Genomic DNA, 27,756 nt, shown 5'->3' with positions numbered 1-27,756 from the left:
GACAGACATTCATCTGGAAATTCCATATGGGAGCAGAGTGACCTGGTTGTAATTTGCACCTAGTATCTGAAAGCAGCACTTGTGGTAAGGACTCTAAGAGTAAAAGATGCTTTGCTCGGTTTTAGCTATAGAAATGTCGTGTGCCTGGAGAAAACCTGTTGCCTAGGCTTCTCCTGTGGTCCAAGTGGGTGGGGAAAAATATAAGAAGTGTCTTAGGTGGCTACAAAAAAGTTGACTAGACTGCCCAGACAACCACCTTAGCAAACAGCATAGGATGGCGAGTGACATATCACATTCCAGGAAATGGCTGAGCCTTTGCACTGACTGACAGCAGTTAAGGGAAAGCTGAAAGTTAAGACAAACCTCATACTTGGGTGGTGTCAGATTCAAGGCTCAGTCTTCATGGCCAGAAAGCAGAGTCTAGGTAGAAAAGGCTTCCTTGTACATGACAGTCTTTTTTCTCTTCTGAATTTCAAAATCAACAAATCAGATTCTGCATACCCTGCACAAAACAAGACTTGAAGTCTAGATGTACTGCAGTTGGGTAAGCACAAAATCTCCTGTAGGAAACATTCTCGGTGGTCTCAGAATAAACTAAAACTGAAAGCCAAAATGATGTATCATGGAAATACTGTTCTTCCATGTTGGCAGTGGCAACATTTAGCACTACCCCACAGTATAACTAACTCAATCTCTGGAATTATATTTCTACATGTACCATTTTAACAGTGGCAAGTTTTTGTGCTGTAGCATTCGATTGTCTAAATCATTCAGATCCCAGAGGACAGTTACTGAACTGATGTTGACCCATTCTCCCATCCAATGCCCAGGTACAACTTCGGAGTCAGTGTGGGGCTGGGGCTGCTCCTTGCTTTAAACAGGTGAAACCCTGAAATCTGTTACTTCACATCCTGTTTCTACAGTTTCTTGATTCTCTGATTATGGATCTTTTGTACAGAAACCCAGCCACACAGCTGAAGGCATGAGTAAGAAAATCCTTGTGTGCCAAGGTAAGCTGAATCTTGAATAAAGACTAAGGAAATGCCCAAGAGGTTGAATGTTACCAAACTACAGGAAAATTGCACGTGACTGAAAACTAACTCTCCTCTCTGAAAGAAAACTGCAAAGCAAAACAAAGCCTAATTGGAAGCAAAAGACCTTGAGAGCAGAGGAAGAAGGTAGAAAGACTGCTTTGTTAATAATACCTGCTCCTAAAATAGTTCAAAAATGCCTGACATTTATACAGTTTTCTGCCAAATTAAATGAACAAAATACCTCAACTGCTCTTCCCCTTACGGAGAAAAATCATGTTCAATTAAAGGAGTAAGGAAGTAGCAGCTAATAACTGCTTTTTCTTAAATTATAAAGGGTGGTGATCCTATTATAAATGGTGGGGACCAAATAAAAGACTGCATCCTAAACTGCAGTTCAGGCAAAATGCAAACTGCCTGTTAATGGAATCAAGAACATCAGAGCAAATTCCCTCTGTTACACAGCTAAGGATGTTCTGTTATTCGAGAGGCTAGGCTTAGCCTTTAAAAGCTCAACCCAATACCACCAAGTTGAGGTGAATACAAATTACTCACTGTGGAGAGTCTGTTGCTGTCACCTCCATCAGACCCAAACCTGTGGTGCAAGAACATACCCATGGCTCAGAGTGATCCTCAGAGCAGCAAATCCACCCAGGGATCACCTACAGGAGGAGACTGAAACAGAAGCTGTGCCAGGGACTTGGCTGGTGGTTGGGCTATCTCCAGAGATGCCCGGATTCACTCTCTTGGGAGTGGGAGATCAGGAGGCTGAAACCTCAGCTATGCCCAGAAGTGAGGTAGGAGGTCATCAAGGCTGTGTGTGCTCTGAAGGAAGGAGAGGCAGATAAGCACAAGAAGTCCTATCATAACAGAAGTACTTTCTTTAGTGAACACATAACCAAGAAAAATGACTTGGAAGAATCACAGGAGACACATTCGTTTAAAATATCTATTGAAATTACAAATTAAACTCTTCAATATGATTCAAAGTACAAAACACAACATTAAAAGGCATTCAACAGCTCTTTTATACATCACAGTGTTAGTGGCACGAAATGTACTTACATTTCAAATACATCAACAGAACTGTTTTTACACTTGGTCAAATACATTATTTATACATATGCATGACTCCTTCATGCTTAAACCTATGCAAGTTTAAAATATATCCATGATAAAATGATCAAGGAAGGTTCTGTTATGTACCACGTACCTGTACCTAATGTTTCTGGAATTCTGATGAGAGATACACAAATCAAAGCAATAATGAAGACCATAGGGTTCTAAACACAAACAGCATGCCTTACTTAGTATAAGTGCACTAGCAATTAAGCACTGATGCAGGTCTTTTTGATGTCCTTAACATCAGTGTCATCAGCAACCACCATTCTCTTTTCCTCTGGATTGTAGATAGTATGTGTGAAACTTATAAGCTTTGGTTTTAAAGAGCTAACCTGCACAAAGCTTTATGCATGCTGCACCATACTGGGATGAAAACTGCCTATATTAAGCATATTTATTCCTATGCAATAAAAGGACTACAGATGAAATGCATGAAACTTCATTTTTATTTTCCTGCCCATTCCAATTTTAAATGAAAAGCACTTCATCTTTTTCTGATCCATGAATATTTTATTGTCAGCTCCATAAGCAAGAGAGCTTTTCTCTAATTTTGATTGCATTTCCTGCATGTCAGGGCATCAACTGTAAGCTAAGAGTTGCACCATTCAACTCTTATTTGAGATTTTGCCTGAGTATTTGAGGGAAGATCAAGCTGCTTGGTACATGGGAGAAAGTATACCAAATTCTTGGCATGCTTAAGTCAATAGTAGGAAGTTTTAGGTTGAAAGACAAGCTGAATAAATATGAAGTATTAACATAAATCTACCTACTGTAAGCGTTTATATATAATCTTTCATCAGGGGGTCTTGAAAAGCCTTAAAACCAATGAATTTGTCCTCACAACTCTCCTGTGAGGTAGGTGAACATTGGTCCATCCATGTAAAGGATGGCTAATTGAGAGAAAAGGAGACAAGTGACTTGTCCAATGTCACATAGGGAAGACCCAGTGCTACTGCCACTGAAGTCAGTGAGAGCTGTGCTGCTGATCTCTCTCAGGGCTGACTTCAGCTCAATGGTAAGTTTAGGGAGATTCAAAGTCTCTGGAGCCTGGACTCCACACTCAGTCCCATGCTCACAAGGACTATTTCACCCCAACAGAACGTGCAAATAATGTACTGTTACAAACTACATTAAAAACAGCATATAAAACAATGCTAACAAACTAAATAATAGCGTAGCTATAAAAATGCAACAGAAATCATGCAGTAAATCTTATTTTTCGGGTGAAAATCTAAAAAGCTGTTGTAGCAGAGTTTCAGCGGAAGAACAGCAGAGACATTCACCTCTCTATGTCATGGGGCTTAAATGTCAGAGTTTATAATAATGTATTTACAATTCCATGTAAGGGTATCAAATCTCACATGATCAACAGAAGCTATAACATAAAACACCCCAAATTCAATGTATCACTGACAGATGTGTACTACATTGGAAATAAACAACATTTAAAAAAATTAAACAAACAACAACAAAACAGAACAAAACCAAATCCCCGAGAACACAAATGGAATGATACTTAGCATACCTGAAAGGATTAGGTATTTGGGAAATATATGTAGGTATACAGTCTATCCTAACACGATATGAATCAAGAGATATGTAATAAAAATCTCCCACAGCAATTCAAGTATGTTGAGATCAGATATGCTGAAAGAAGTACAAAGTTTTCTGATTTAATATAATGTTATCTGCAAGTATCAATTGTATACATTTTTAAACGTCTGTATTTTTGAAGGAATTCTTTATCTTTCCCTTTTTAAAATTTGGAAGTGCATTAATTTTGACATTGATTATTAACTGGCCACAGTACTGTGGGAATGCCCAGCCTTATTACATTGCCACAGAAAGGCTGTCTCTGAGAAAGGCACAGTAGAAAACACATCTCAGACAAGGACACTCCAGGTGCTGTTAGCAGGCGGCTGCACCTCAGCTATTTCCTATCATCAGCCACAGCCACATACAGGGAAAACCTTTAGCACTTCCAATTAGAGGAAATTAATAACCCAGGAAGTCGTCGTGTCCTTTCACCCATTTCTTTTTCTGCAGTTAAACAGAATTACAGGGCCAAGGATGAAAGACTGTAGTTGAGCTTTACCACTCTGTCTTATGAGCTTACCTGCAGGAAGCTGTCCTTCACAGAAGGGTTTCCATTGCTTCTGCGCCTGGAAGCTGTGACTCGGGGCACACAGGCTTACACAGTGCTCTTCCACCAGGGATGGGATGCACTATTCAGGCTTCCCTTACAGATATTTTGGAACAGCTAAGCAATTTTTAATAACATAGATATATGGAAAGGCTAGGATAACAAAAATCAGATATTATAAGTAACGATCTGGACTGTACCTTGCCATAAAAAAGCTGAACACATCAAAAAGAATTCAGACTGGTTGGGAACCCGCTGTCCTTTTCCTTCATATTATAATGGCTGAAGTCATTTAAATCAAGTAAGGTAAGTGAATTGCAGATAACTTCCATTTCTCAGAACTAAAACCTGTGTTTGGACACATTTTGAATTTGGATACCGTTAAACTTGGAAGGAGAGGGAGGGGAAGAAATCCAAGAAAAGTTTTATCAGAAAACAGTGGCAAGTTTCAAAACTGTACCCTGCAGTCTTTTTATCTATCAGGTGAACGTTATAAAATAAAAGGTAATGAAAAGAAGTAGTCATTTCCTTATGCTTGAGCTATGAAAACAAATTCCCAGCCTGTCAGAGCAGCCAGAAGCTGTTGCATGTAAGAGTCTTAATACATTTTCAGTGCAAAGTTATCCTGGCTTCAACGTGTTCATCAATCTCAGTACGCTGACAAAGCACAGAAATAAATGATGAAAAAAATGTAGTCAAACTTCAGTCTACTCATCATTCAGAAGGTTTTCCTCTCATATTACATGAAGATATGCACATCAATTCAGGTGCTTCATATTTCATGGAGACAAGTTATTAATCAAATTTCTGCCAGATTTCCAATCAAAGCAAAATGGTTTCCAACCAAAATATTACTAAAGAGAAACTACAATGATTAACAGTAGGTTGACTAGCACACTTTATTACCCTGGAAACACACAGCACTGAATTCTGCAAAATTATTACATCGAGTTAGTGATTATTTGTCAAATGAAAACTTGTTTCATCACAGTATTGTTATTCAATAGCACACACCATATGATATTAATTCTGATAATGGGCTAAGTAGTTCAAATGTTAACTTCCACAAATATCCCAGGCGTTTATTATTATTAACTACAGGGATAATCTCGATGTATTTTTATACTTAGAAGGAAAGATTCACTGATAATCCAAGAGTCTGCTAAATAGTAAAACTAGTCCTGTATTTTTAATACCTGCCCTAAAGACAGAAGCAAGCTATTTTGAACTCCCAAAATATTTCAATAGGACAGCTATTTACACATTTGGTTTAAATAAGATTATCTGTCTATCTATCTACCTATATAAAAAGATTAAGATACCTGGATTAGAAGTTACATAGCCCTGTAAGTGTAGCAGAACTCCAATCAGCAAAAAATAGCAATTCAGAAAAACACTAGTGGTCCAGCAGTAACAATGCCATCAATGCATTTTTAAAAGAACCTTGATTAGATCGCAGGTTTGTGTCACCACTCAACCTTACAGCTTCATCAATTATTTTAAAAATGTAGCTTTCGGTCAAACAAATTTCTATTAAGACTTCAAAATATTCCAGGAAGGCAACAGGACCAATTTTGTCCCTGTGTCCCTCCCTATATATCAAGAAAGGCATAGGATGGCCTATATGCACCTTATTGACTTTGATATTCTTGGAAAAATACACACTAAAAAGGATGTTGTGATGGCATTAACAAAAACACATAATAAACATGGTAAGTCACAAAAAAGTTGACTATCCAATTAAAATAATAGATAACTTACATACATACAGGAATGAGACATCAAATTTTGAAGCAAACAAATATGCAGAGTTTTGATTTATATGCACTGTTAGCTTGTGTTGCTGAAGTCATTCAGCACAGTTCCCAGTCCTCCAGCAGGGCCAGAGAAACCCTTTGCATTATGTTTTAGCAGTATCATGTCTTCCTTTCGGATAGCTACCTGGGTCCATGGTCTCCCTTAAGCACCAAACTTGCCTTCCGTTACTGTCCTTGTCTATTACCACTTGATCTATGCAACAGTTCCTGGAACCAAGACTGTGGGTCAGTGAAAAGCAGTACAGGGCAAGTAAGGCTACAGCAATGTAAGTGCAAGAGGGAAATATCAACAGCAATAATAAAATCAAAACACACGTTGTTATGAGTCCAGTCTTCTCTTGGTCTAGGTAGGTAGCGGGTCATCATCTCCTTTATTACATTTGCACTTGCAGCACAGAACAAATGGTGTAGCAAGTAAAAGGAAAGGGGAGGCCACCAAAAGTAGAAGACCAAATCCTGCAAAAATTCCAACCACCTGCAAGACAAAGGAATAGCACTGTTAGGGATGACACCTGTCTAGATTCTGATCACATCAGCACATCATCAGTGCCCTTTGGAAGGATCTCAGTAACTGCCACTGGCCTCACCAGAGCCTCAACTTTTGCCTGTGTGTATGCTATAGACAGCTCCCCAAGTCAGCAAGCATGAGAGAACAAATGTTCATGTTTTGTTGTTACAGTCAGAACCACGCTGCATGATTCAACTGCAATCACACAATGTGAGGCAAACAGCTACTTGCCTTTTTTGGTTTTGTTGTATTTGGAACAGCTAATGAAGCAACTAACTAGGCGCTTTTTTCTTGATCAAACTTAAATATAAAATATCAGGATCAAGACAACAAGACAGAGACTCTCACTTGAGATGCTCCCCTCTTTTCCTGGAGAAAGTTCTGAAAAGAAGCAGTCGAGGTTCTGATGTTGCTCATGGGGAATCTTCTCACCAGCATAAACACAAGCTGGGAAATCCCAGTCACAGACTACAAACACTAAGGGCTGAAGGCCAACCATGCACATCCTTAATGGTTTTTTTGCAGTCAGACCTGAGCTAATCCTGCTGTTTCAGGGAACATGACCTAACTCAGTATAAAAGCACTTGTTTTTGATAATTTACATTATCAATCACCTCCTTCACAGAAAGGGGAGAAGACATCAAATCATCCATCCTCTCAGTGTGCCAAACTATTAGTTTCCAAGGAGTTTAATTTGGAATTTTTTTTAATTTAAGTGGAGGGTCACTGCCTAAGGAAGTTTCCCCTTTGTCATAGGCAGCTGCAACTGTATGCCTGGAAATTATTGAAGAAAATCACTTAGATTTATAAACATGAGAGTGTTTGTGAATAATTTTGAATAATGGAGGCGGGAGTAGAATGCAAATCTGCCAGCAAATCCTTGAAACAGAAGGCAAAATGAAATTACAGCACAGTACTCATTAAGAATTATCCTAGCCAAGGCTATATATGCTGTTTCAACTAGCTGGCAAATATTTAATTTGTCTTGGAAGAGCAGGGATAATTTACGAGTGCTTTTGCCCACCACGGACTGTTTCTCTGTGATTACTAGATACTTTTCTCTTGTAGTTCTGTGAGCGAGGCATTTTGGAGTGGCAGCGGCAGGAGATGGCGCTGTGGGATAAACAGCACAGCAATGAGCAGCTCCCTGTCAGTCTCCTCATCTTGCACCAGGTTCTTCCTTCGGCCTTTGGCTGTCTAGGGATAAGGCGCTCAAACCTCCTGGTCCTCATAGTTCTATCTCTTGCCAAGAGAAATTTCTTGTTCAGCTCTAGCGGTGTGCACGTTTCATTATTCAGTCTTTTTTGGAAGTGCTGACAATCTGATATTCCATTTACTAATCTCTGCATTCATTTGCTACTGACATAAAATAAAGCTAACTTCTCATCTCCTTTACAAACCATGAGCTGTAACTGCCTTTGCTTACCTCTTTGCAGCTCATGCAATAAAGTGCATAAGAGGTGAAATAGAGCCAAGCTGGTAGGTACCGAGTCCTTGGACTGGACTGACAAGTGCCAGTGTCTATGATGTGCCTATTTATAGCTTCCTTTCAGACTCAACATGGCATTATTAGAGATATAACTAGGTTTCACTTTAATTTTCTGTGGTGGTTTTGTTTGTTTGTTTTTATTTCTTTCTAACAGTATGTTGTTGGCTGAGGGTTATTTATTTTCAACTCAGTTCAGTTGCTTCTGAAGAAGTCACTGCCCTACACAGCATCAAACTATTCCTTCTGGCCAAAAGAAGTATATCATTTTTTTTAATCCACAAACAATAAAACAAAGTCTCATATCCATTCTCCTTTGATAAATACTCAGAGAAACTTAACATGAGGAAATGAATTCAGCACTGAATTGGCATTAGTAGGTTTAGCAGAACTATATCCTCATTGGAAAAAAATTCTCTCTTTCTCAATAATGATCAGAATATCAAACATACTGTCACTCAGTCACACTTGTACTAACTGCTGTTGCAAAGAACAGATTCCAAATATCACGTGAATCCCCTCTGTTACAGGTATATAAAGAAAGCTTATGTACATAAACTTAAGTGGAGGGAGAGTGCTGTGATCCTTCTCATTTCATTTGTTTGCCAGAATTCAGCTTTATTCTCAAGCAGAAAGAAATCTGTACTTCAAGATACTTACTTCCTCTCAATCTAAGGTAGATATTTACTGCCAGACAGTAAATTTAGGAAGAGATGAATTAGATACCCAGATGTTCTGTTATCTCTGAAATGACTGTCTAATCTACAGCAGTAGATTAGACTAAGTCACACTGGCATTTATATTGTATGCATGAAAGTAGTGCAGACAGGGCTTTTATTACAAGTATTCACACTGGGTCCTGTCAGACTGGTTCTAGACTACAAGAGGCATCCTCAAACTCTTTGTAATTGTCAGTTTGAATCCACATTTGGAACTACTGATAAGATCACTGGGTTACAAACTAGACTACCAAGCTCTGTCTAACCACCATGAATGAGTCAATCTGAGGCCATAGTAAGATGCTGAGCATACTCAGGCTTATTCCTTTCCAGTTCTGTATTGGAAGCAAAAAATCTCCTGGAGGATGACTTTTCCATTTAACTGCAGGGGTGTTGGCAAAGCAGATTTCCACCACATTTACTGAGAACAGATTGGACTGGGACTTAACTTATTTCGGCAAACATAATCTTTTATAGTTCTCCATGGCTTTCTGCCACAGGGTGTCCTTTCTGGGAGAGCAAACTTTTTTTTCTCCAAGCTACTGCCCTCTGTAAACCTGCTATGGACATTAGCTCCCATTCAGAACAGAATTTTACTCTGAGATGTTAAAATGAGCAAGGCAAAGGCACTATTACAGTATTGTTTCTCTGTAGATCCATACAGTGCTTTTAAAGATCTGAGTTTTACCTGTGTTCTGTGCCAGATAACAGATGCCCTGGAGTGTCCCAGCTTATTTCGACAAGGTCCTTTGTCGTAATGTATGAGGAGAAAGTCATCCTACAAAATATTAAAAGGAAAGGTAGGGAATAAACCCAACAAAATCTTAAATGAAAACGTAGGCAATTTACAGAAGTACAAACTGTTCTTCAAATTATAGAATACTACTTCCTGACAACTTAAAACCAGGAATTGTACAAGAAGGTAAAAGTTTGGTAAAGTGGACATGACAAGATTTAACTTTTCCAAATTGCCTTGTTTACAGTTAAGTGTCTTCACAAACAGGTTTGTTTAGGAAGTCTTAAGTATGTATAAGGAATTTGTTCTCTCAAAGGCTCTCAACTCAAATATTTAAATGCTAATATAAAGTTTAGAAAGAGGATCCAAAAAGACAAGCTGCCCAAGGCATACATTCTATATACACATACGTATATATACACAAGGAACAAAGGAGAATAAATACTTGTACCACAGCCTTCCCAAACTTGGTTTATTTTATTAACTGAAAAATAAAAGTAAGGCCAATACAGATTTTTGACAAATTGTTCTGCCATCTGTCCTACCATCCTTTTACAAACAAGCCAAGACAGCAGGCCAAGTACCAGGGGAACACTCCTTTTTAACTGAGCATGTAAGAAGCTTGCAACTGTAGGACTGTTGGTAAAACATTCCAGTGGGACAACCATAGGATCTGAATACTCTGAGTAGCTTTTGGGAACCTAAAACATTTCCTTTGCTATTGTTAACATTGCTATAAAATAAAACGGATGACATGGAAACAGATGTTGTATACTGCATATACTCTGATCTTTGGGCACAACAACAGGCTGATTTAAAAAACATAAACACAGCAGCAGCTTATAGACTGACAAATTCCTGGTATTAGAATAACACTGCATTCTTTTTGATATATGAGATCTATTTCTTGTCCCATGGAAACAATAGGCAGTAAACAAATCCAAGTGCTAGCTCCCTGCATGGTGACGAACAAAATCTAGTGTTTGTCTGTTAAACTTCCACAGAACTGAGAGCATTGCTATACTTATCCTGTAACTTCTTCAAGAAAGGGAACATTGAAAAGTCAGTGCTAAATAAAGCAGTATTAAAAAAGAGGCCAAAAACTCCCACGATAAATACCTTGTTAAGATTGAAAACAATGTTTTCACAAAATTTCGATTTATAATAATTATTTCCTAGCTCACGTGGACAAAGTGCTAAGATCACACAGGTCAGACAAGTAAAATGGAATATGCAAAATCTACCAAATTACCAGCATCAGCTCTGATGGGTCTCAGTACACCAAGTTATGCAGAAGATAATGATCTAGTTTTAACTGAATAATGAGACAGCTGGATAGCAAAACAATGAAATTCTAAGCTCCTGAGAATCAGAGTGTACCACATCTACTCACATCGAGAGATTCCAGACAGTACCAGCAAAAGGCGTGTTTGCAGTTCTTACACATCATTTGGGCACAACCCTCATCTCGTTCAATGTAAACTTTACACTTTGGACAGCGCTTGATTGGAGCATCATCTTCTTCCATTTTAAAAACTGAACTGTCGGAGACAGTAAGGAACTTATAAGATATGAAGTCATGAGAGTTTAAAGAAGAATTTTTAAGAACAGTGCTGAGAAGTTATGCCTAATTTAAAAAAAAAACAAAACCCTTAAGATTGCGTGTCTCTGCTTTTCTTGAGGATCTTCTCTAGAAATTTCCCTCCAGAACAAGAACCATGACATTTCTGAGAAATGCTGTTATTTCAGAGTTGATCTCTTCATCTCTAACCCTGTCCTAATGAAACATGGTCTAAAGGTGAAAGGTGATTGCAGTGAGAGCGGGGCTGGTCTCTTCTCACTGGTGACAGGTGACAGGACAAGGGGAAATGGCTTCAAGTTGCGCCAGGGGAGGTTTAGGTTGGATTTCAGGAAAAACTTCTTTACAGAAAGGGTTGTTAAGCACTGGAACAGGCTCCGCAGGGAGGTGGTCGAGTCACCATCCCTGAATGTGTTTAAAAACCATTTGGATGTGGTGCTCGGGGACGTGATTTAGCGGTGGGTTGTTAGAGTAGTAAGGTTAGGTTTCAGTTGGACTTGATGATCTGGAAAGTCCTTTCCAACCTGAGCAATTCTATGGTTCATAAGTTACAATCAGCACCCTTTCTTCTTGTCTTGCACCACTATGTAAAACTGTAGGACATCCCCTCGTTCACTGGGCACAACAAAGAGGAAACAGTGGAAGAACATTTATTTCCCTTGAGTAGCTTTCTACCCTGCAGAGCCTTTATGCATGCCAACAACTAAAACGTGCCTTGAGAAATGTCACTTCCTGTAGCCACCGCCAGCGGGAGACACTAGACTAACTGATGGGGAATCGGCAATGGATTGCTCTTTAATCAGTGGCAGGATAAAAGGACATAAAGTCATTAGTCATACCATAGGTGACCAAGTTACAGAAAAATGCTTTGAATACATAAAGTGTATATGGAACTCCAAATGCAGGTACCACAAACTGCTACTGGCAGATTAAGCTCCAAAATACTAAGGAAAACCCACCTCAATGGGGTAAAAACTAAAGCATGAAGTAAAAGCAATGAAAATACTAAGGAAAATAGATCAAACATTCTAGCTTTCCATTAAGTTTGCTGGGATTCTGTTCTGATCAAGCACCCACAAAGAGAACGTGCAAAAATTACAGTAGTTGAACAGGAACTCATCATGACAGTATCCTAGTCATATTTTTCCCACTGGGGCAAAAGGGCTGCTGATAGAGGCTGAAGCAGCTCCTTTGTGCTTTGCTGGGAATGGTGACAAGGGGTGAGGCATCTGAAAGTTCTATCCAGTTTTGGAATACGTGTTTAGAAAAATGTGAATGACTAGGTGAAGGAAAGCCTTAAAACTAAATATCTGGAAATTGCTTCTTTACTATTCATGTTCAAAGATTCAGTGTTTTGTTTCCAAACACTTGATCTTTTGCAATACTCTACCTTGTTTCTCCTGGAAGAAAAGAGATTGGCATGTTCTCCTGACAGCCTTGACCTGGATGCCAATTAGATTTGCAAGCAGAGCAGAACTCAATGTCGCAGGCTTTGCACTGGACCAGCTGAGGGTTCTGCGGGCTTGATTCCTGGAGCTGGCAAACTGCCTGGCAAGTAGAGGATGGACACCAAGTCCGACATGGATCCAAAAGCACTTCTGGACAGGGACATAAAAGAACAAATTTCAAAGGAAGTTACAGGACCAGCCTTCCACAACAAGGCTGGGCATTCAAAGACATACATTTTCAAAGGAAGCTTTTTAATTTATTCTACTCACTTAGACATAAACCTGGCCTGCTTTGCAAATAGGCACCAAAATAAAGTGGTTTTACAGCAACAGAATTAATTATTCACTTTCATTCACTGAACTAAATTTGTTCTGAGAATGAGACGTGGTGTTTTTCTTCAGTTGTACTTAACAAACAGCTATAGTTATATAGCCAGCTAACTATACAGCTATACAGGTATAATGTATCAAAAAGTGCTTTTACAGTGCCTTGCCCAGTAGGATTATACTTTCAGTTGGTCTCTGCACTACCATAACCACAAGATTAACACGTGCTATCCAGTTTCACCCCTCTCTTGGAGGCTGTTTACTGGTAAGTTATTTCATATTTCAAAGCCACTAGAGTCAATAAAAACCAACCGCTGACTTTAGTGGTCTCTAGGCTGGATTCTTCCCTCAGCAAAAGCCTTACTCTAAGTTCTCTGTGGTCACATATTCTTTACAAAACTTCACCCAGTTCCACATCACTGAAGGGAGCCAGCCAGCTTATATCCTCATAAAAATTAACAAGAGTCGTGTTATCGTTACATACCTAACTGCCTAATATTTCTGCACCAGATTTTAGCGTAAGAGATACTGATGGCTCCTTAAAGAGAATCAGGCTACCTCTCCAGCAACACTCTAAATAGAAGTCACTCCCTCCATGGGTTATACAGCAACATGATACATAGCAATTTTCTTTCCTTAGTTTATTCCTAGAACGTTGCAAGGAGCATCACACCAACAAACGCAGAAACTTTTTTTTTTTTCTCTGATCAAGAATTCTGATGATCAAGAAATTAGTGCTTATGATCTTGTGCAGAACCAGATTCTGATTTCTGGGATTGCTGAGGAGTGATATCATTCCCAAAGCTCTGCAGTGGATAGTGTTACATACATTACCTCTTTCAAATTGCAGTTTCTTATACCTCTGCATGATTTCTGATGCAACCATGCACTCAATCTGTTGAAGGAAGAAAAAGATAAATTTCCAGTTAAGACAGTAAGGACATTTTCAACAAATGGAGACAAAATGTTTGACCTTTAGAGAATTATTAAAAATGTATGTTGGCAGCAATGACAGCTGTAACATAAAGAGCAAGATACATTTAGACATTGTGGAAAGAAAAAAACAACAATTTGCAGTAAAAACATACCTCATTTTCTTGCAAATGACCTCGCTTTGGGCAGGCAGCATCAGGGCAGCTGATTGCTGTTTCTAGACCTTCTTTGATCAAAAGTTCCACATACTGTTTTAGGCACTGTAAGAGAGCCAAAGACTGAGTTAACTATTCCACCAAGAATAAGCCACTCAATATTTTAACACTTTTCATCTGGAACTCTGAAGAACATAAACTTCTTCGAAAAACAGAACGATGTGCCCATTTTACTACCATGGCCTGGACTCACAGAATGTACTATGGTTATACTCTCTGGTAGAAAATAGAAAGCTCACTTCCTCATCAAATAATTCTTCCTCAATTTAAAATATTCAGCAGCTTAAAAAAATGGCAATAATAGGGAAAACACAAATCAAACAGGGAGCTAGGGAAAAAAGAAAAGTAAAAACCTGACTCCAAAAATCTTTGTGAGACTGGAAATCACAACACAGTTTAGTAAATAGTAACTACCTTGAGATAGATGTCTGTCAAGCACACCAGAGAGCAAGGAGTGTATCTTGCCTTCTGTTTCTAGAAAATAACTATGTAAACTTCATGGTTAAAGATATATCTCCTCCATAGGAAGCGAGAACATGAGAATTAGGACTCCCAGAAGAAGTACAGTTTCCATGGGTACCGAATAATAAATATTAGTAGTACTAATACTTTTCTCTCCTAGCAACCGTAGCACCTTACCTAAGTCATAACTGAAAACGTTGCATCTGACACACAGGCACACAGGGTGACTGTCAACAAGAGACAGGGCAGGGGGTTACTTTAGAAAAAGGGAAGTCAAGCCCAAGCCTTGAAGAATATCCATCCCTCCACCTCCATACTTCTCCCATCAAGGCAAGATCTGCCACAAAGATGCCTGCTAGGGAGGCGAAGGGAAAGGCTAAGGGAGATAAACTCTTTTCTCTGCAGATTCCTCACAGCTTCAGCCAGCCTGATGCTACACAGAAAGAGCAAATAAGGGTCTGCTTGCCAGCGGGTGGGTCACACAACGGTGGTCACCTCATGGGCTCAGCTGGTACCAGTATGCAGCCATCAGCCCAGCAGCAGCCTAGGAAAGCCAAGGGCTGAGTCAGCCCTGCTGAACCCAGCGTTCCCCACTGGAATTCACTGCACAAAGCAGCCTCTGCCCTCCAGCCAGGTCACAAGGCACATGTTCAGCCCAGCCCTATGCACGTGGCTTGTGGCTGCTGTAGTCTTGAGTGCTTGAGCCTACTTACTCAGCCTCTCCATCTTCAGTTCTTACTTTTAATATGTCTTTGCTGCTTCTTTCAGAGAACCTACCACGTACCTTAGTGGTTTGTTTTGGATTTTACCTGTCACAGCCTCACAGCAGCAAAAACTTCGCTTTCTACCCACATAATTTCTGCTGCTATGGCGCACAGCTCTGCTGGTGACAACCTGCCACTGCCTTGATAGCTTCCAAATCACTGCTGTCTGATTCCCCTTTCCTGCCTCTTCTACTCAATAGAGACATCAGGGTTTTTGTTTTGGTTTTTTTTGGAAAAGAAAAAGAGACTAGATAATTGATATCTTTGGAAGTTTTATATGCATTAGAAAAACCATTTGTGATGAATCAGGGCCTACATATTCTTTATAAGCAAGGATTTACTGGAAATCACTTAGCAGATGTTTGACTCGCAGAAGGCTTCCAGCATTTCACTTTTATCCCTACAGAGAGGTGTAGCAGTTTGAGAGGACTGCTAGCAGCAATGACAGCAGGATGAGCTCTGCAAGAACAAGGTCCTAGGTTGCGTGCCTTGGCAGGCTGTGATTTCAGCTGGAACGAGGTATTAGCATGCCATAATGACACTGTTGGCTCTTCCCTTTCCTCTCCATTTGCAGATGCCAAGTGTGGATTAAAGCAAAAATGCATACATTTTTAATGCCAGCACTTAGCACTTATAGAAAGTACTTTTCGAGCTGAATGAGCTTTGCTATCATTAATCATTAATGTGGTTAATTCCCTCAGCCTGTTTGGGAGCATCGCCAAAACCCATTTGATTTGTTTCTCTTTCTTAACATCTTCCAAGGAAGGATGTAGCTCATCCCTGCCACGGGCAGTGTCCAAGGCCTTCCCTTTCCACTGATGTGGCACTGGCACCATATACTTAAAACCAGCCCATCTAAGGTGCTCTTCTGATGCTGTGCTTTCTGGAAATGGAGATGCTGTCTTGAGGCCATGAATATCATTGTCAGTTAGGCAGAGGATTAAATATTCTGTTCGCACGAGAGTTCCCCACTCCAGAGATTTCTCAGATGGAAAAGGGGTAATCCAGAGAGGTTGCAAGGCAGTTTGAAGCACAGGCTACCTGTGGCATGAAAACAGACAAAAAATGTGATATTTGAAGCAAAAAATCTTAACTGGTGCAGTACTGGAAATGCACCACTATGAAAGTAAAACAATACAGTGTGTAACTGGGCACACAATCCTAATGTAAAATTCATTAAGACAAATAAATTCTATAAAAAGGCGAAAAATCATTGTTCATTTTCTGTGATGGCTTTAGTGGTTTCATATTGAGAGAAAAAATCCTAACAGCCTTTCCACTAAGGCAATAAGGTACTCTATAGGATGATCGAAAAATATGCGGGTATAAATCACCCGAAATAACATTCAAAATGAGCTGCATTACATAAAATTCCTCAGAGAAAATGGGAGCTGAAATTAGGAACATAATGACTGAAGTAGAGAAAAAGGGGCAAGATATCCTTCCTTTTGTACACTGACTCTTACAAAATTAATATGTGTCTTTATTTTTCATTTAATGGACATGTGTCAAGGGAGAGTTACTTGTATTTGAAGCAATACTTTTACTGAATTCTAACTGTTTCCTTCTTTAAAAATACTTTGTATTTCAGTAATTAAGTATTTAAATATTTAATTGAGTCATACTCAGGGATACTCTAAATCTGTTTACATATGTAGCTTGACATAACAAAGCCAGAATAAGACTTGTCATTTTAGAAAAATTAAATCTTTAGACTGAATTAAGTAGGTCATAAAAATAAATGTTTCCTTTGCATTCAGTTTTGTACTCAATTTCTGTACTCCGACAGCCTTCATGCTTAGCCAGCATGAAGAAGGATCAAGTGTGTTGTAGTTTGTTTCTGTAGCTTGAGTAATGACTAAAACCATATGTACTCCTACTCGTTTTCTAATACTGAAGTTAAACATGTACTTTTATGATATTCTTTAGTCAAACTACTGTGTTTTACAATACAGTTGCAAAAAGCAAACAGGCACTTGTGGCTTATATTTCTGTTCAGTATACATACTGTAAGTATGCCAAACGACTCACAGGATAAAAGGAATAATTATGCTATGACAGCACTCCAGGAGATTATTAAGGTCATTTTGGCTGTTGAAGTATACAGATCTATACCATTTTACAAGTCTTTGCATTTTTAAATTAAAACAAGCTTGTAATTTACTATCATATATAAATGTTAGACAAGTAACCCCGTGAAAACACTACCATGGAACTGTTGCAACTTCCCTCATACACAAGAATGCAAACCATTGCACTGCAGGTCAAGACTCATCACATGCCCCAGTTGCTGTCAAAAAGCATAAAATCGGTCAGAGGAGACTGATTAGTTCCCCCTGAGCATTACACTTGTGCTTTTCCCTGTGCTTGCACGCTCTTTGTGCATTCCTTCCTCTTTCTGCACATCACTTGTTGTCCTTTCCTACCAGCTGGTGTCTCGACGACTTTCTTCCACCTGGTAATCTAAGAATCCTCCTGTCATTGCTGTTCCCATGACAAAGGGCAGGAATGCATTGATTGGAGGAGTTTTGACCCAGACCCATTCTCCCACAAGGACCAGCTGAGAGCCCAACTCTGGAATGGTTGTACTATGAGCTTCCAATATTAGTAAGGTATACTTCTTCATTTTAGTTTTTTTATTTGCTTCAGCAATAGATGGCTAAATAAAGGAACAATTTCCCTTCTGAAGCTGCTGCCAAGCACAGCCAGATATTTAAAGCTCTGCACAATGAATTGCACTTCTAACCTTTGTACATCAAGGACTGTGATGCTCAGAAATGTACAATCACAATGACCATTGAGGTGCTGTTGCTTTAGAACTGAACAGCTTTATGCCTAACACTATAAAGATCAGAGTACCCTATAAGAATCTAAACTGTTTCTTTTTCCGTAACTTTCACTCTGCTACATCTAATTCTAACAAACCTGTGCAGGACACAGCAAAATCTCAATGTAAACAATTAAAATGTCTGGATTTTTATTTTTTTTCTTTTAGAATTCCTGCAACAGTTATGCCTATTTCTAATGACGATGCTTTGATTTGTTTCTTCTGAAATCAAAAACCAAACTAAACCGACCAAAATACAACTAAAACCACATAAGATGAAATCTTACTTCTGTTTTTCCCACATGGAGCAACATCTACCATCTATTTTGAGGGGAAAAGAAGTGTTCAGTTGGTCTCTAAGGTAAGTTTGTAATACAAATGCACCTAATTAAAAAAAAAATTTGGAAATATTTTTGGTGAATGACTTCATTTTTTGAAATAGAAGAGCACACCTTTTTGACAAAATATAGCAAAATGACTATTAAGAATATATATTGCTAATATCATCAGAGATAAGAAATGACTATTTGAGATGTCATTTTTCATGTGAGAGTTGGGCAGGCAAAAACATTATCCTGTATTATTTCTTTAACTGTTGCTATGCAGATTTTCTCGAAATGCAGATTCCTAAGTATACTAATGCTGCAGATATAAGTATCAAGTCATACGGGAAATTTCATAAATAAGTCAGTGGATTTAGAAAGGCCAAAAAGAGCGACAGGATTGCAGAGCCAAGTATATCATCATCATATCATTTGATTTATTTCTTAAAGCTTGAAATCTATTTTAGTGCTGGCATTGAGCCACAGCCCATCCCAAAATAAAATGTGCACTCACAAAAATCATTGCATGATGGCATTGGTAAAACAGCCAGGAGAATAATCCTTCACCTTGGGCAGACAGTCTCTACATTCTGCATTCCACTTCAGGGACATGAGTAAGGGTTGATGTGCTTTCTTCGACGTGGGAGATTACTGTTTTATTTTTTAAACAGAAATTCTGATTCTAAAATTAGTAGTCCCAACTTTCAATGCAAAGAGGGGAAATGGAAAATAACACTGAGAATAAAGTTCATACTGAACAAGAAAACATTTCCAAGCAAGACTATTATTAGTTAGAACAAATTAATAAGAGACCAGCAAATTCTCTATCATCTGTAAAAAAGGAAAAGATTAACCTCTGCAAATATACATACATATAACAAATATACATGCTCACACATAGTTATTTAAACTTGCATTTAACAACAGGAAGAGATAGGAAATGCTGGTTGGTATTTTAAGTTTTACATTACAAGTGACACTAGGCTAGATGAATATAATCATTCCTTTTGGCCTCACAATCTGTGAAGGAAATAAATACAAAAGGTCATGAAGTGAGAAGTACTTAGCACTGTTTTGTAGCTACACATCTTTTTGTGCTAGAAATATACCGAATCAAAGTTTAAAATCCCCGTGATAAAGGTTCAATGACAAGTAAGCAATACTAAAAATACACTGCAACAACTACTTTCAATAGTATTGTGTAATGTTTTTATATTCTGTATTCCAGGATTTTTTCTTTTCGTTGCTCAGAAGTGAATATTGAGAAGGTGGTACCTTCTCTTGTCAGAAGATAACATAATACCAAGGTTATTCCACTGCTCTGTGCTAATTCCACTAAGCCAATTCCACAGTCTGTCTGGTGTATAGGTATTTATACTGGTAGACACTGTGCAAGTCTTCAGGGTAAGGTGATGTAATGCTAGTTTTTAGCTTTGGATTAGAATAGTAAATAGGAAGCAGCCTGCAATAATCTCTGCTGGGAACAGGGAGAGAGAGCTAGTTTATGAGAGAACGTGTGATTGTCCATCACTGCAAGTAAAGCAGAAAGATGAATTTGGATGTCCATGTCTCAGGTAGAGGAATAATGCTTTACTTTCCTTTAGTCAAAACAGAAAATTCGCTCTGGACTGGACAGATTTTCCCTGAAGAAATCATTGTCTAAAGGAAAGCAAAGCCGAGCAGCTCCAAAAGGAAAGACTCTTCTAAAATGAAGAACAGCCTCCAGCTAGGTAGTGTGTGGAGAGGACAGAATGATGATTGCATTAGATTTGAGCCTGAGGCTTCCTTAATTCTTGAATAGTAGGAATTCCTGTAGCTGTATACTACAGCTATATGTTACCTTTCTCAATATTTCTGTAGATCTTCTAAAAGCATCAAGACTAGTGATGTGGTGCTGAAAATAAATGTGCTTTTAATCTTAGCATTTTGTGGAAAGAGAAAAATACTTTGCCAAATTTCAGTGGTATATTTAGAAACAAAACATGTGAGAAGAAAAACATGGTAGTTTTCTTGGAGAGCTTTTAAGCTTCTTCCAAACTTACTATCTGTTCTTTGTGGGTTGGTGTTCTTTTTTTTTTTTTTTTTTTTTTTTTGTATGTGTGTGTTAAGCAGTAGTTATAATCCTGCTCAAATCTATTCTTATTTAATCACAGGCTCAGCTTTAAAATGCTCTTGCACTGCTGCTCCCTTGTGTGCAATTCTCTATTGCAGATCTACAGTCTGGCTTTTTAGTATCACCTTAATCCTATTCAGATGACAAGTGATTTACTGGGAAATATTTACGTACGCTAAATCACAAACATCCCTAAGACATACACACAAGCACAGAGGTGATTTTTTTCTCTTTATTGGATATACTGTCACTTACTACTGACCAAATCCAAGAACATAATTTATTTGCAACATCACAAGCCACCTAGATCTGAGACAGATGTACATTAGACAGATGTTTAATGTTTGCGATTCTACTTTAACAGATCATTTCCACTTACCTAGACATTTTGTCAGAGGTAAGAATTTACTTTCAAAGAAATCTGGACTATCAAAATTCCATTTGTTATTAAAGCCCTAGCTGATTCATCATCTTTAATAAATCAAATGAGAAAACAGTCACTTGATATGTAGTACTTCAAATATAATATTTGAAAACAATAATGTAATATTCTTACCCAGCTACCCTTTTTTATATCCTTACTTTTGCTGAGGCAAAAATCATGATACACAAGCAAACAAAATTTCACTCTAATACAAGAATCTACAAGGTTCTGTAGCGGAGAAATATCTATTGCCAAATTTGGTTGCTTTTTCAGTAGGAAGACATGCACTGAGAAATGGACTTTGGCCAGGACAAGAGGTAGGAAACATGACAGGTGATAACTGTTTAGTACCAATATATCATCCTGCTATAGTCTGTATTCTCAGCTTAAATCCAGTCACATCTTCTTGCCTGTGGATAATGGCCAAACGATAGCTTGGCCAGAGAAGATATCTACAACCTGTTCTTCCATCCCTCAGGACAAACTCCTTGGGCATCCTTCCCTCAGATATCAAAGAAGGTGTTATCCAAAGGTCTTTGTGCTCCCATGAGCTGGTAGAACCTCAGGCTAGGAAACAAGCCAGCCGCCAGACCAGAGAAGAGATTCAACTGGTACAAGTGTCACTGTGCTTAGTGCAAAGGCACAGCACTTGATTCATCCTGCAGACAGCATGGCAGGCTTGGCTGCCTTAGCCCCGCCTCTTTCCAAATATACCCAAATATCACAGCACTCACTGGAATACACTGCGTAGTTGATGCAAGCAACTCGCAATGATTATTTAGGTTAGGGGAGGGGTGCAGCATTTCTCTGCACCAGTGTTCAGCTGTGTCAGTTTGAAGACAGGGAAGTTTCGCTCTACGGCCATCAGTCAACAAACGACTAGGATGAAGCAAGAAGGAATGCAGTATCATCAAGATGCAGATATTTTCCGGGAGAAATACCTTTTAAAGAGGAATCTCATCGACTTCTTCAGCAGGAGAAATGTTAGAATAAGGCTAATATTCTTCCAGGCACAGCAAGTGATGCCTGGGGAAGACCACTAGCAGGACCAAGTAGCAGAAACTACTTAAAACTGAAAAACAAGTGTGTGCTTCCAGCTGAACATCTCCATTGAGAAAGGGAAAGCAAGAAAAACTTACAGCTCCCTACACTTTGAACTATATTTTCAAATGGCCCTGCCCTTATATACATATATATATATACACACAACAAAACAGTCTCCCCTTATACAGTTGTATAAGTTGTATTTTATTTTTACTTTTTTAAATTTCAGTATTTTTGAGTTGGAGGCCAATACACCTGCAGCAAAGAACCTTTCACATGCAAAACATTAACCAAACAACAAGGAACTAGCTTTCACAACATCCTGATGAAGACAACTAATGTTTTTCTCACTCAGTAACATCACACCAAAGAGGGGAGAGCTGACGGCTCTTGATCAAGCCCAGCTTTCACTTGGGGTTCTGCAGTTCCCAACGGCACATTACTCTGCAAACAGGCCAGTTTATTACTAAAGGAGGGAGCTTTGTCATCATAGCACCTGGGAGCCAGAATCTGAACAGCCATATGAACTGCTATGTAAATACAGTGACCTGTGACCGCAAAGCCTCTACTGACACACCACGTGTCAAGATTAGTATCAGTTCTCTGTTAAGGTTTTAGGGAAGTGAGAACAAGCAGCAAGCTCTAAGCATTGCCAGAAGCTGGTGGGAAACAGGAAAACATTACAGCTGCTAGAAAACTGCCTGGAGCTCTGTAAAAATGGCACAAACTGTTTGGTTTTCCCCTCCCTCCTGTTTCAAATCAAGTAGGGCAGCTCCCCTTGGCTGTACAAGGAAGGCAGCCAGGCTCACATCCACTCTGCACCTGGTGTCCCCATGGCCTGGAGAAAGTGGAAGCTGCCTCATTTGGAGTGAGGGAGAGTACTAAGTGTAATTCCAGCAATGCTCTCTGTGCTTCCAGTCAATTGCAATTAAAAAATAATGCTTGCTGCCACTTACAGGCAGGTTAATAACGTTTGCCTCTGTCTTCCATTCAGGTCTTCATCTTACGAAGGAGCTCAGTTAGGGAAATGACTGAAATTAAACAGGTGAAAAAGTCAGCCATGATTAGGCAGAGTAATCCTGGTTAAAGAGGACTACTGATAGCAGGGTAGTCTATCCCTATACCTACTGTCACACTACTTGAGATAGAATATGCTTAAATACATATTCATATCAGTTAAGCCAAACTCAGAGGGACATCTAAAGCACCAGAGAAGATGAACCAGCTGACTCCATGGTTTAAGGTGAGACTGCAGATAAGAATCAGAGTATGAGTATCTACTAACAGAGAAATTAACACTGCTATACAAGTTTTATAATACAGTCACAAGCAGTTATGGCAGCAGAAGGTAAGGCTTAACATAGATGTTGTTTTGTTTTCTAATTGTAGGGCTTGTATCTCACATATGAGTAGCACTCCTCCTTTCCGCTGGTAGTGAGACGGATTGCAGATGAGTAATCAAAACAGATTTCTCCATCAACAAAGACAAGTTCTCTCTCAGGCTTTGTATTTCTTATAGATGTTTGCTTCCCTGAACTCCCCACTTGATTTTTTTTATTTTTAATTGAGAAAGGAAAGCAATGAATCCATTGGTACCAGAATGATCAGTACCACATAAAATCTTGAATAGAATTGAACAGTCTCTTATCTAGTCAAGAGGATCTTAGCTTGGTTTGAGAAAGAGTGCTGGCATCACTGTACTTGCAACACACTATTTAGAATTATCTGTATGCTTTATATAGTATTTTAAAAATGCACACGATCTGGAAACAGATCTCAGCAGCTAACTTATTAACTGGAACAAAACCAGCTGTAAGTTAAGTAAATATACTATTGATAAGGCATCAAGGGAACATCCTGTCCTTTAAAACACAAGGGAATTTCGACATAGATCATGAAGCTGTGAGAATTGAAGGCACCAAATGTGCTATGTCTTCTCCTCTCCTACCTTCTCTAAGAAAGAAGGCAAAGGCTAGACAATAAATAAAGGATTTTGGACGGACTCTATGCATAATATATTCAGTAGATTGTACTAAGACAAGTGGAAATACACCTGGAGAAGTATTTGGCCTGCAGGGTTTTAATCTTGATAGACTAAGTTATATCAATATATAGATTAGATATATATGTACAGAGAGATTTTATATATATTTGCGTATGTATTACATACATATATTTGTGTATATATATACAATTTTGTTCTGGCTTCTTGCTTTTATGTCAAAGATTGGAGATAAATGGTGACCTTTGCAGTGATATGAAGGAGAAGAAAAAGAGGTATCAAACAGAAGCATGGAAACTATTTTTGCCACAGCTCTTGCTGCTGGCTCTCACCCTTCAGTCTAAATCTCAGCAAGCTGAGACAGGATGTATTACAAAGAGACCTTTCAAGTGCAGCGTTTCTGGCATGTAGGCAGAATTCTCATCACCGTGTAAATTCTTCAATCCTGTAACATTTCTATCTGCAAGCCTTCACTCTTTTAAGACCACAGAAGTGCTGTGGTAAAGATCTCATGAAGGATTGTCTCTTGCCGACACTTATACAATAGCACAAAATTGCTATTCAGAAAGATAGAATGGGGGCACTGTTTCCTCCCTCTCTGGAGGAGCTGTGCATGAGTTGAATAGAGCAGACTGCCACTCCTCTGCTGATGAGGCAGAGAAGCTACAATTTTGCATCGTATTGTTTTGACAGTTGTGGCTACTAGTAAAATACGTCATTATGGTTTTTATTGTTATGATTGTTAATGCACATGCAGTGCTGTTGAAATCTCTCAGATTTTTGTACATTTGCATCTATTAGGAATATACCTGTTGTTGGACTGCTTGATGTACCAGAGAAAAGTCTAGAGAGCAGAAATGAAAATAAGCTGTCTGCTGTTAGCTTTTTGTTTCTTCATTTTCTGAGTATCGTCAGCATCTTTGTCTTCTTGGAATCAGGTCAACAGGGGAAATCTTAAGTGTGCTTTTTAAACATGAATCAAGAAAGTAAGACATTAAAGTATTTGAAAGTCACACCACCAGAAGAAAATGCCATACCACCACCACCTGCCTCAGATGTTGTGGGCCAACATCATAAAATAGGAGGCATTACCTTCAGAGCAGCCCCTGTAAAGTAGGAGACATTAATATTAGGACTGCTCTGAAAGTAAGTCAAAAGGATTTATTTCCTGTAGTTGTTTTTTTTTTTTTTTTTAATAACTTTAATTTGGCTGTTTACAGAACACCATTCATATTGAGGACTACCCTGATGATTTCCCGGAATATCAAGTTTCTAGAAACATGAAAGAACACCACAGCTGTCAAATTCTTTGTTCACCATGAGTTAAACAGTCTTTTGCCTGACTAATTATGGAATTACTTTCATAGGAAATTTATTAACCTTTAGACTGTCCACAAAGTAGAGATTAAGGCCATGGGTTTCCATCACTCTGAATTTTTGTGCTGCCATGGATCAGTGGTCTGCCCCTACAAACACCTGAGACTGATTCTCATTTCCTTCCCTGCCACCAGCAAAAGAAAGTAAGGGCAATTTTATTTTCATGTTACTTCACAAGAAAACTTGGGGGCAAGTAAGTTTTTCAGGGCACTCAAACATCGGCTTGTACAAATTCTGAGGTAAACAAGATAGGTTTGTTCTCCTGAAAAGTTCAAAACTGAATTAACTATTCAAGACAATCAAATAGGGATATTAAAAATGATTATTCCAGCTGAACAGAGGTGAATTCAAGAATCTAAGGTTACCATGGTAAGTTTACTTAGCCTGTTCTTAGAACCTGGTCTACTAGTGAAGTTTACATGTTTATCATCCTAGTATCTGTAACACGTTATATCTTTCAAAACGTCACTACGAGCAAGTAAGCAGAAGAAATAGAAGATGAGGGATGGCAGCAAACATCGGAAGGAACAAGATGGGCTGGAAGAGGCATCTGGTAATGACAGCTTTCAGCTACCTTTTTAAAGCTACTGAAAAATTGAAAATAAAATATTCTCTACATGCAGGAAACAGAGACACAGAAAACTCAGCTGTAAATACCAGAACTACCCATTGTACAGTAAAGAACAGTTTTCATGAAGCCCATTAGTCTGTTTTTCTGCAAAGCCTGTTATTTTATACACTTTTGCATGCTTGAGTAAACACTTCTTTCAGAAGTGCATAATGAAGCAATGCTTACATTTTAATTGGACAGAGATAGCGTTAGTAATAGGCTTTATCTGTCTACCTGTCTGTGTATTCATCATCTCCTTTCCTATGGAACGTAAATGCGAAACTTGTTTGTGGCAATTTGGATTTTTTGCAATATTACATGTATTAGAATCTGAGCTGCTCACACTGCTTCTTTTTCAAACAGTAACAAAAAGGAGCTGTCTGTATTGTTGGTAACCATCTATATTCTTGATAATCATCAGCAAAAAACAAATTATGAAAAAACAGGTAATATTTCTAGATGCAAAAAGAACCAGAAAAGACCATTTAAAAATTCTGATGCCAACACTAGAAAAAGTCTGTTGAAAAGAACTTTCAAGTTAAAAATTAGCTGAGCCCATATCTGAACCCATAGTTTCTCGAGAGTTTATGATGCTTAAAATCTTTGAATATGATATATCCTAGAAATTATGTTCTTATTGGTATTACTGTAATTTTTCCACTGCTGAATAATTACAAGATTTTTGGTGTACTTGCAGTCATCACAAAATTAAAAGATCTAATATTTTTATTCCAAATCGCCATTATGGGTGGGAAGCTTCTATTACTTTTATTTCTCTGTTTATAAATGAGCAATATTAATGCACTGTGAGGATGATCCTTGCTAAACATTACATTTGTGTTCATCAGTGTTTTCTACTTTAAAACCATACCAGGAATGTATTTGTGCAATATAGCAATAAAAAAAACAATGAACTATTAAGTGATTCTAGAATTATAGAATAAAATTAATATAAATAATACATGAGATACTTTTCTACTTCTTCTAGCAAGTTCATAGCAAAACAAAATCAACAACAGCAAAAAAAAAAATCCAAGCCACAAACAGAAGAGAGAGCAAAGTAAACGTGAATAATCTGGCTAAGGATGTAGCTGTGCACAATATACTAAAGCACTAAGTTATTTTTATTTACTTTTTTAATAGGAAAACTGAGAAGTTTATTTGCTAGTCTCTGTGTCAAGTATGCAGCACCGGCATCCATTAATGGGATGAAGTTCAATAAGACTAAGTGCCAGGTCCTGCACTTTGACCACAACAACCCCAGGCAATGCTACAGGACTGGGGCAGAGTGGCTGGAAGACCGTGTGGAAGAAATGGATCTGTGGGTGCTGGTTGACAGTTGGCTGAACATGAGCCAGCAGTGTGCCCAGTGGCCAAGAAGGCCAATGGCATCCTAGCTTGTATCAGAAATAGTGTTGCCAGTAGGAGCAGGGAAGCGATCATCCCTCTATACTCAGCACTGATGAGGCCGCGCCTTGAGTACTGTGTTCAGTTCTGGGCCCCTCACTACAAGAAAGACACTGAGGCCCTGGAGAGTGTCCACCCACCGTGAGGGGTCTGGAGCACAAGTTTTATGGGGAGCAGCTGAGGGAACTGGGATTCTTTAGTCTGGAGAGGAGGAGGCTCAGGGGAGACCTTATCGGTCTCTACAGCTACCTGAAAGGAGGTTGTGGTGTGGTGGAGGTTGGCCTTTTCTCCCACCTAACTAGCAATAGGACTAGAGGGAATGGCCTTAAGTTGTAGTAG

The 27,756-nt window shown here is 38.7% G+C and overlaps 1 protein-coding gene across 6 annotated transcripts in view; it reads right to left on the bottom strand.

The window, feature by feature from the left end:
- The window catches only part of RNF144A (ring finger protein 144A), a 60,038-nt gene continuing 34,248 nt past the window's right edge, over positions 1,967–27,756 (bottom strand). For 4 of the 6 annotated variants that reach the window (XM_021390756.1, XM_021390760.1, XM_021390758.1 and 1 more), the window contains 6 exons: positions 14,005–14,109; positions 13,751–13,811; positions 12,532–12,739; positions 10,956–11,103; positions 9,515–9,604; positions 1,967–6,588 (listed from right to left, as the gene is read on the bottom strand). In XM_021390756.1, the coding sequence (XP_021246431.1) occupies positions 6,457–6,588; positions 9,515–9,604; positions 10,956–11,103; positions 12,532–12,739; positions 13,751–13,811; positions 14,005–14,109 (744 nt within the window). In that variant the 3' untranslated portion in view covers positions 1,967–6,456. Of the gene's footprint in view, positions 6,589–9,514; positions 9,605–10,955; positions 11,104–12,531; positions 12,740–13,750; positions 13,812–14,004; positions 14,110–14,703; positions 16,332–27,756 lie in introns of all 6 variants that reach the window. The other 2 variants (XM_021390759.1, XM_021390761.1) reach the window with 2 other exon arrangements.

This window comes from Numida meleagris, chromosome 3 (assembly GCF_002078875.1).
Source record: "Numida meleagris isolate 19003 breed g44 Domestic line chromosome 3, NumMel1.0, whole genome shotgun sequence".
Lineage (NCBI taxonomy): Eukaryota > Metazoa > Chordata > Aves > Galliformes > Numididae > Numida > Numida meleagris.
Note: the sequence above shows the minus strand (reverse complement) of the source record. Positions and strands in the feature narration are given on the sequence as shown.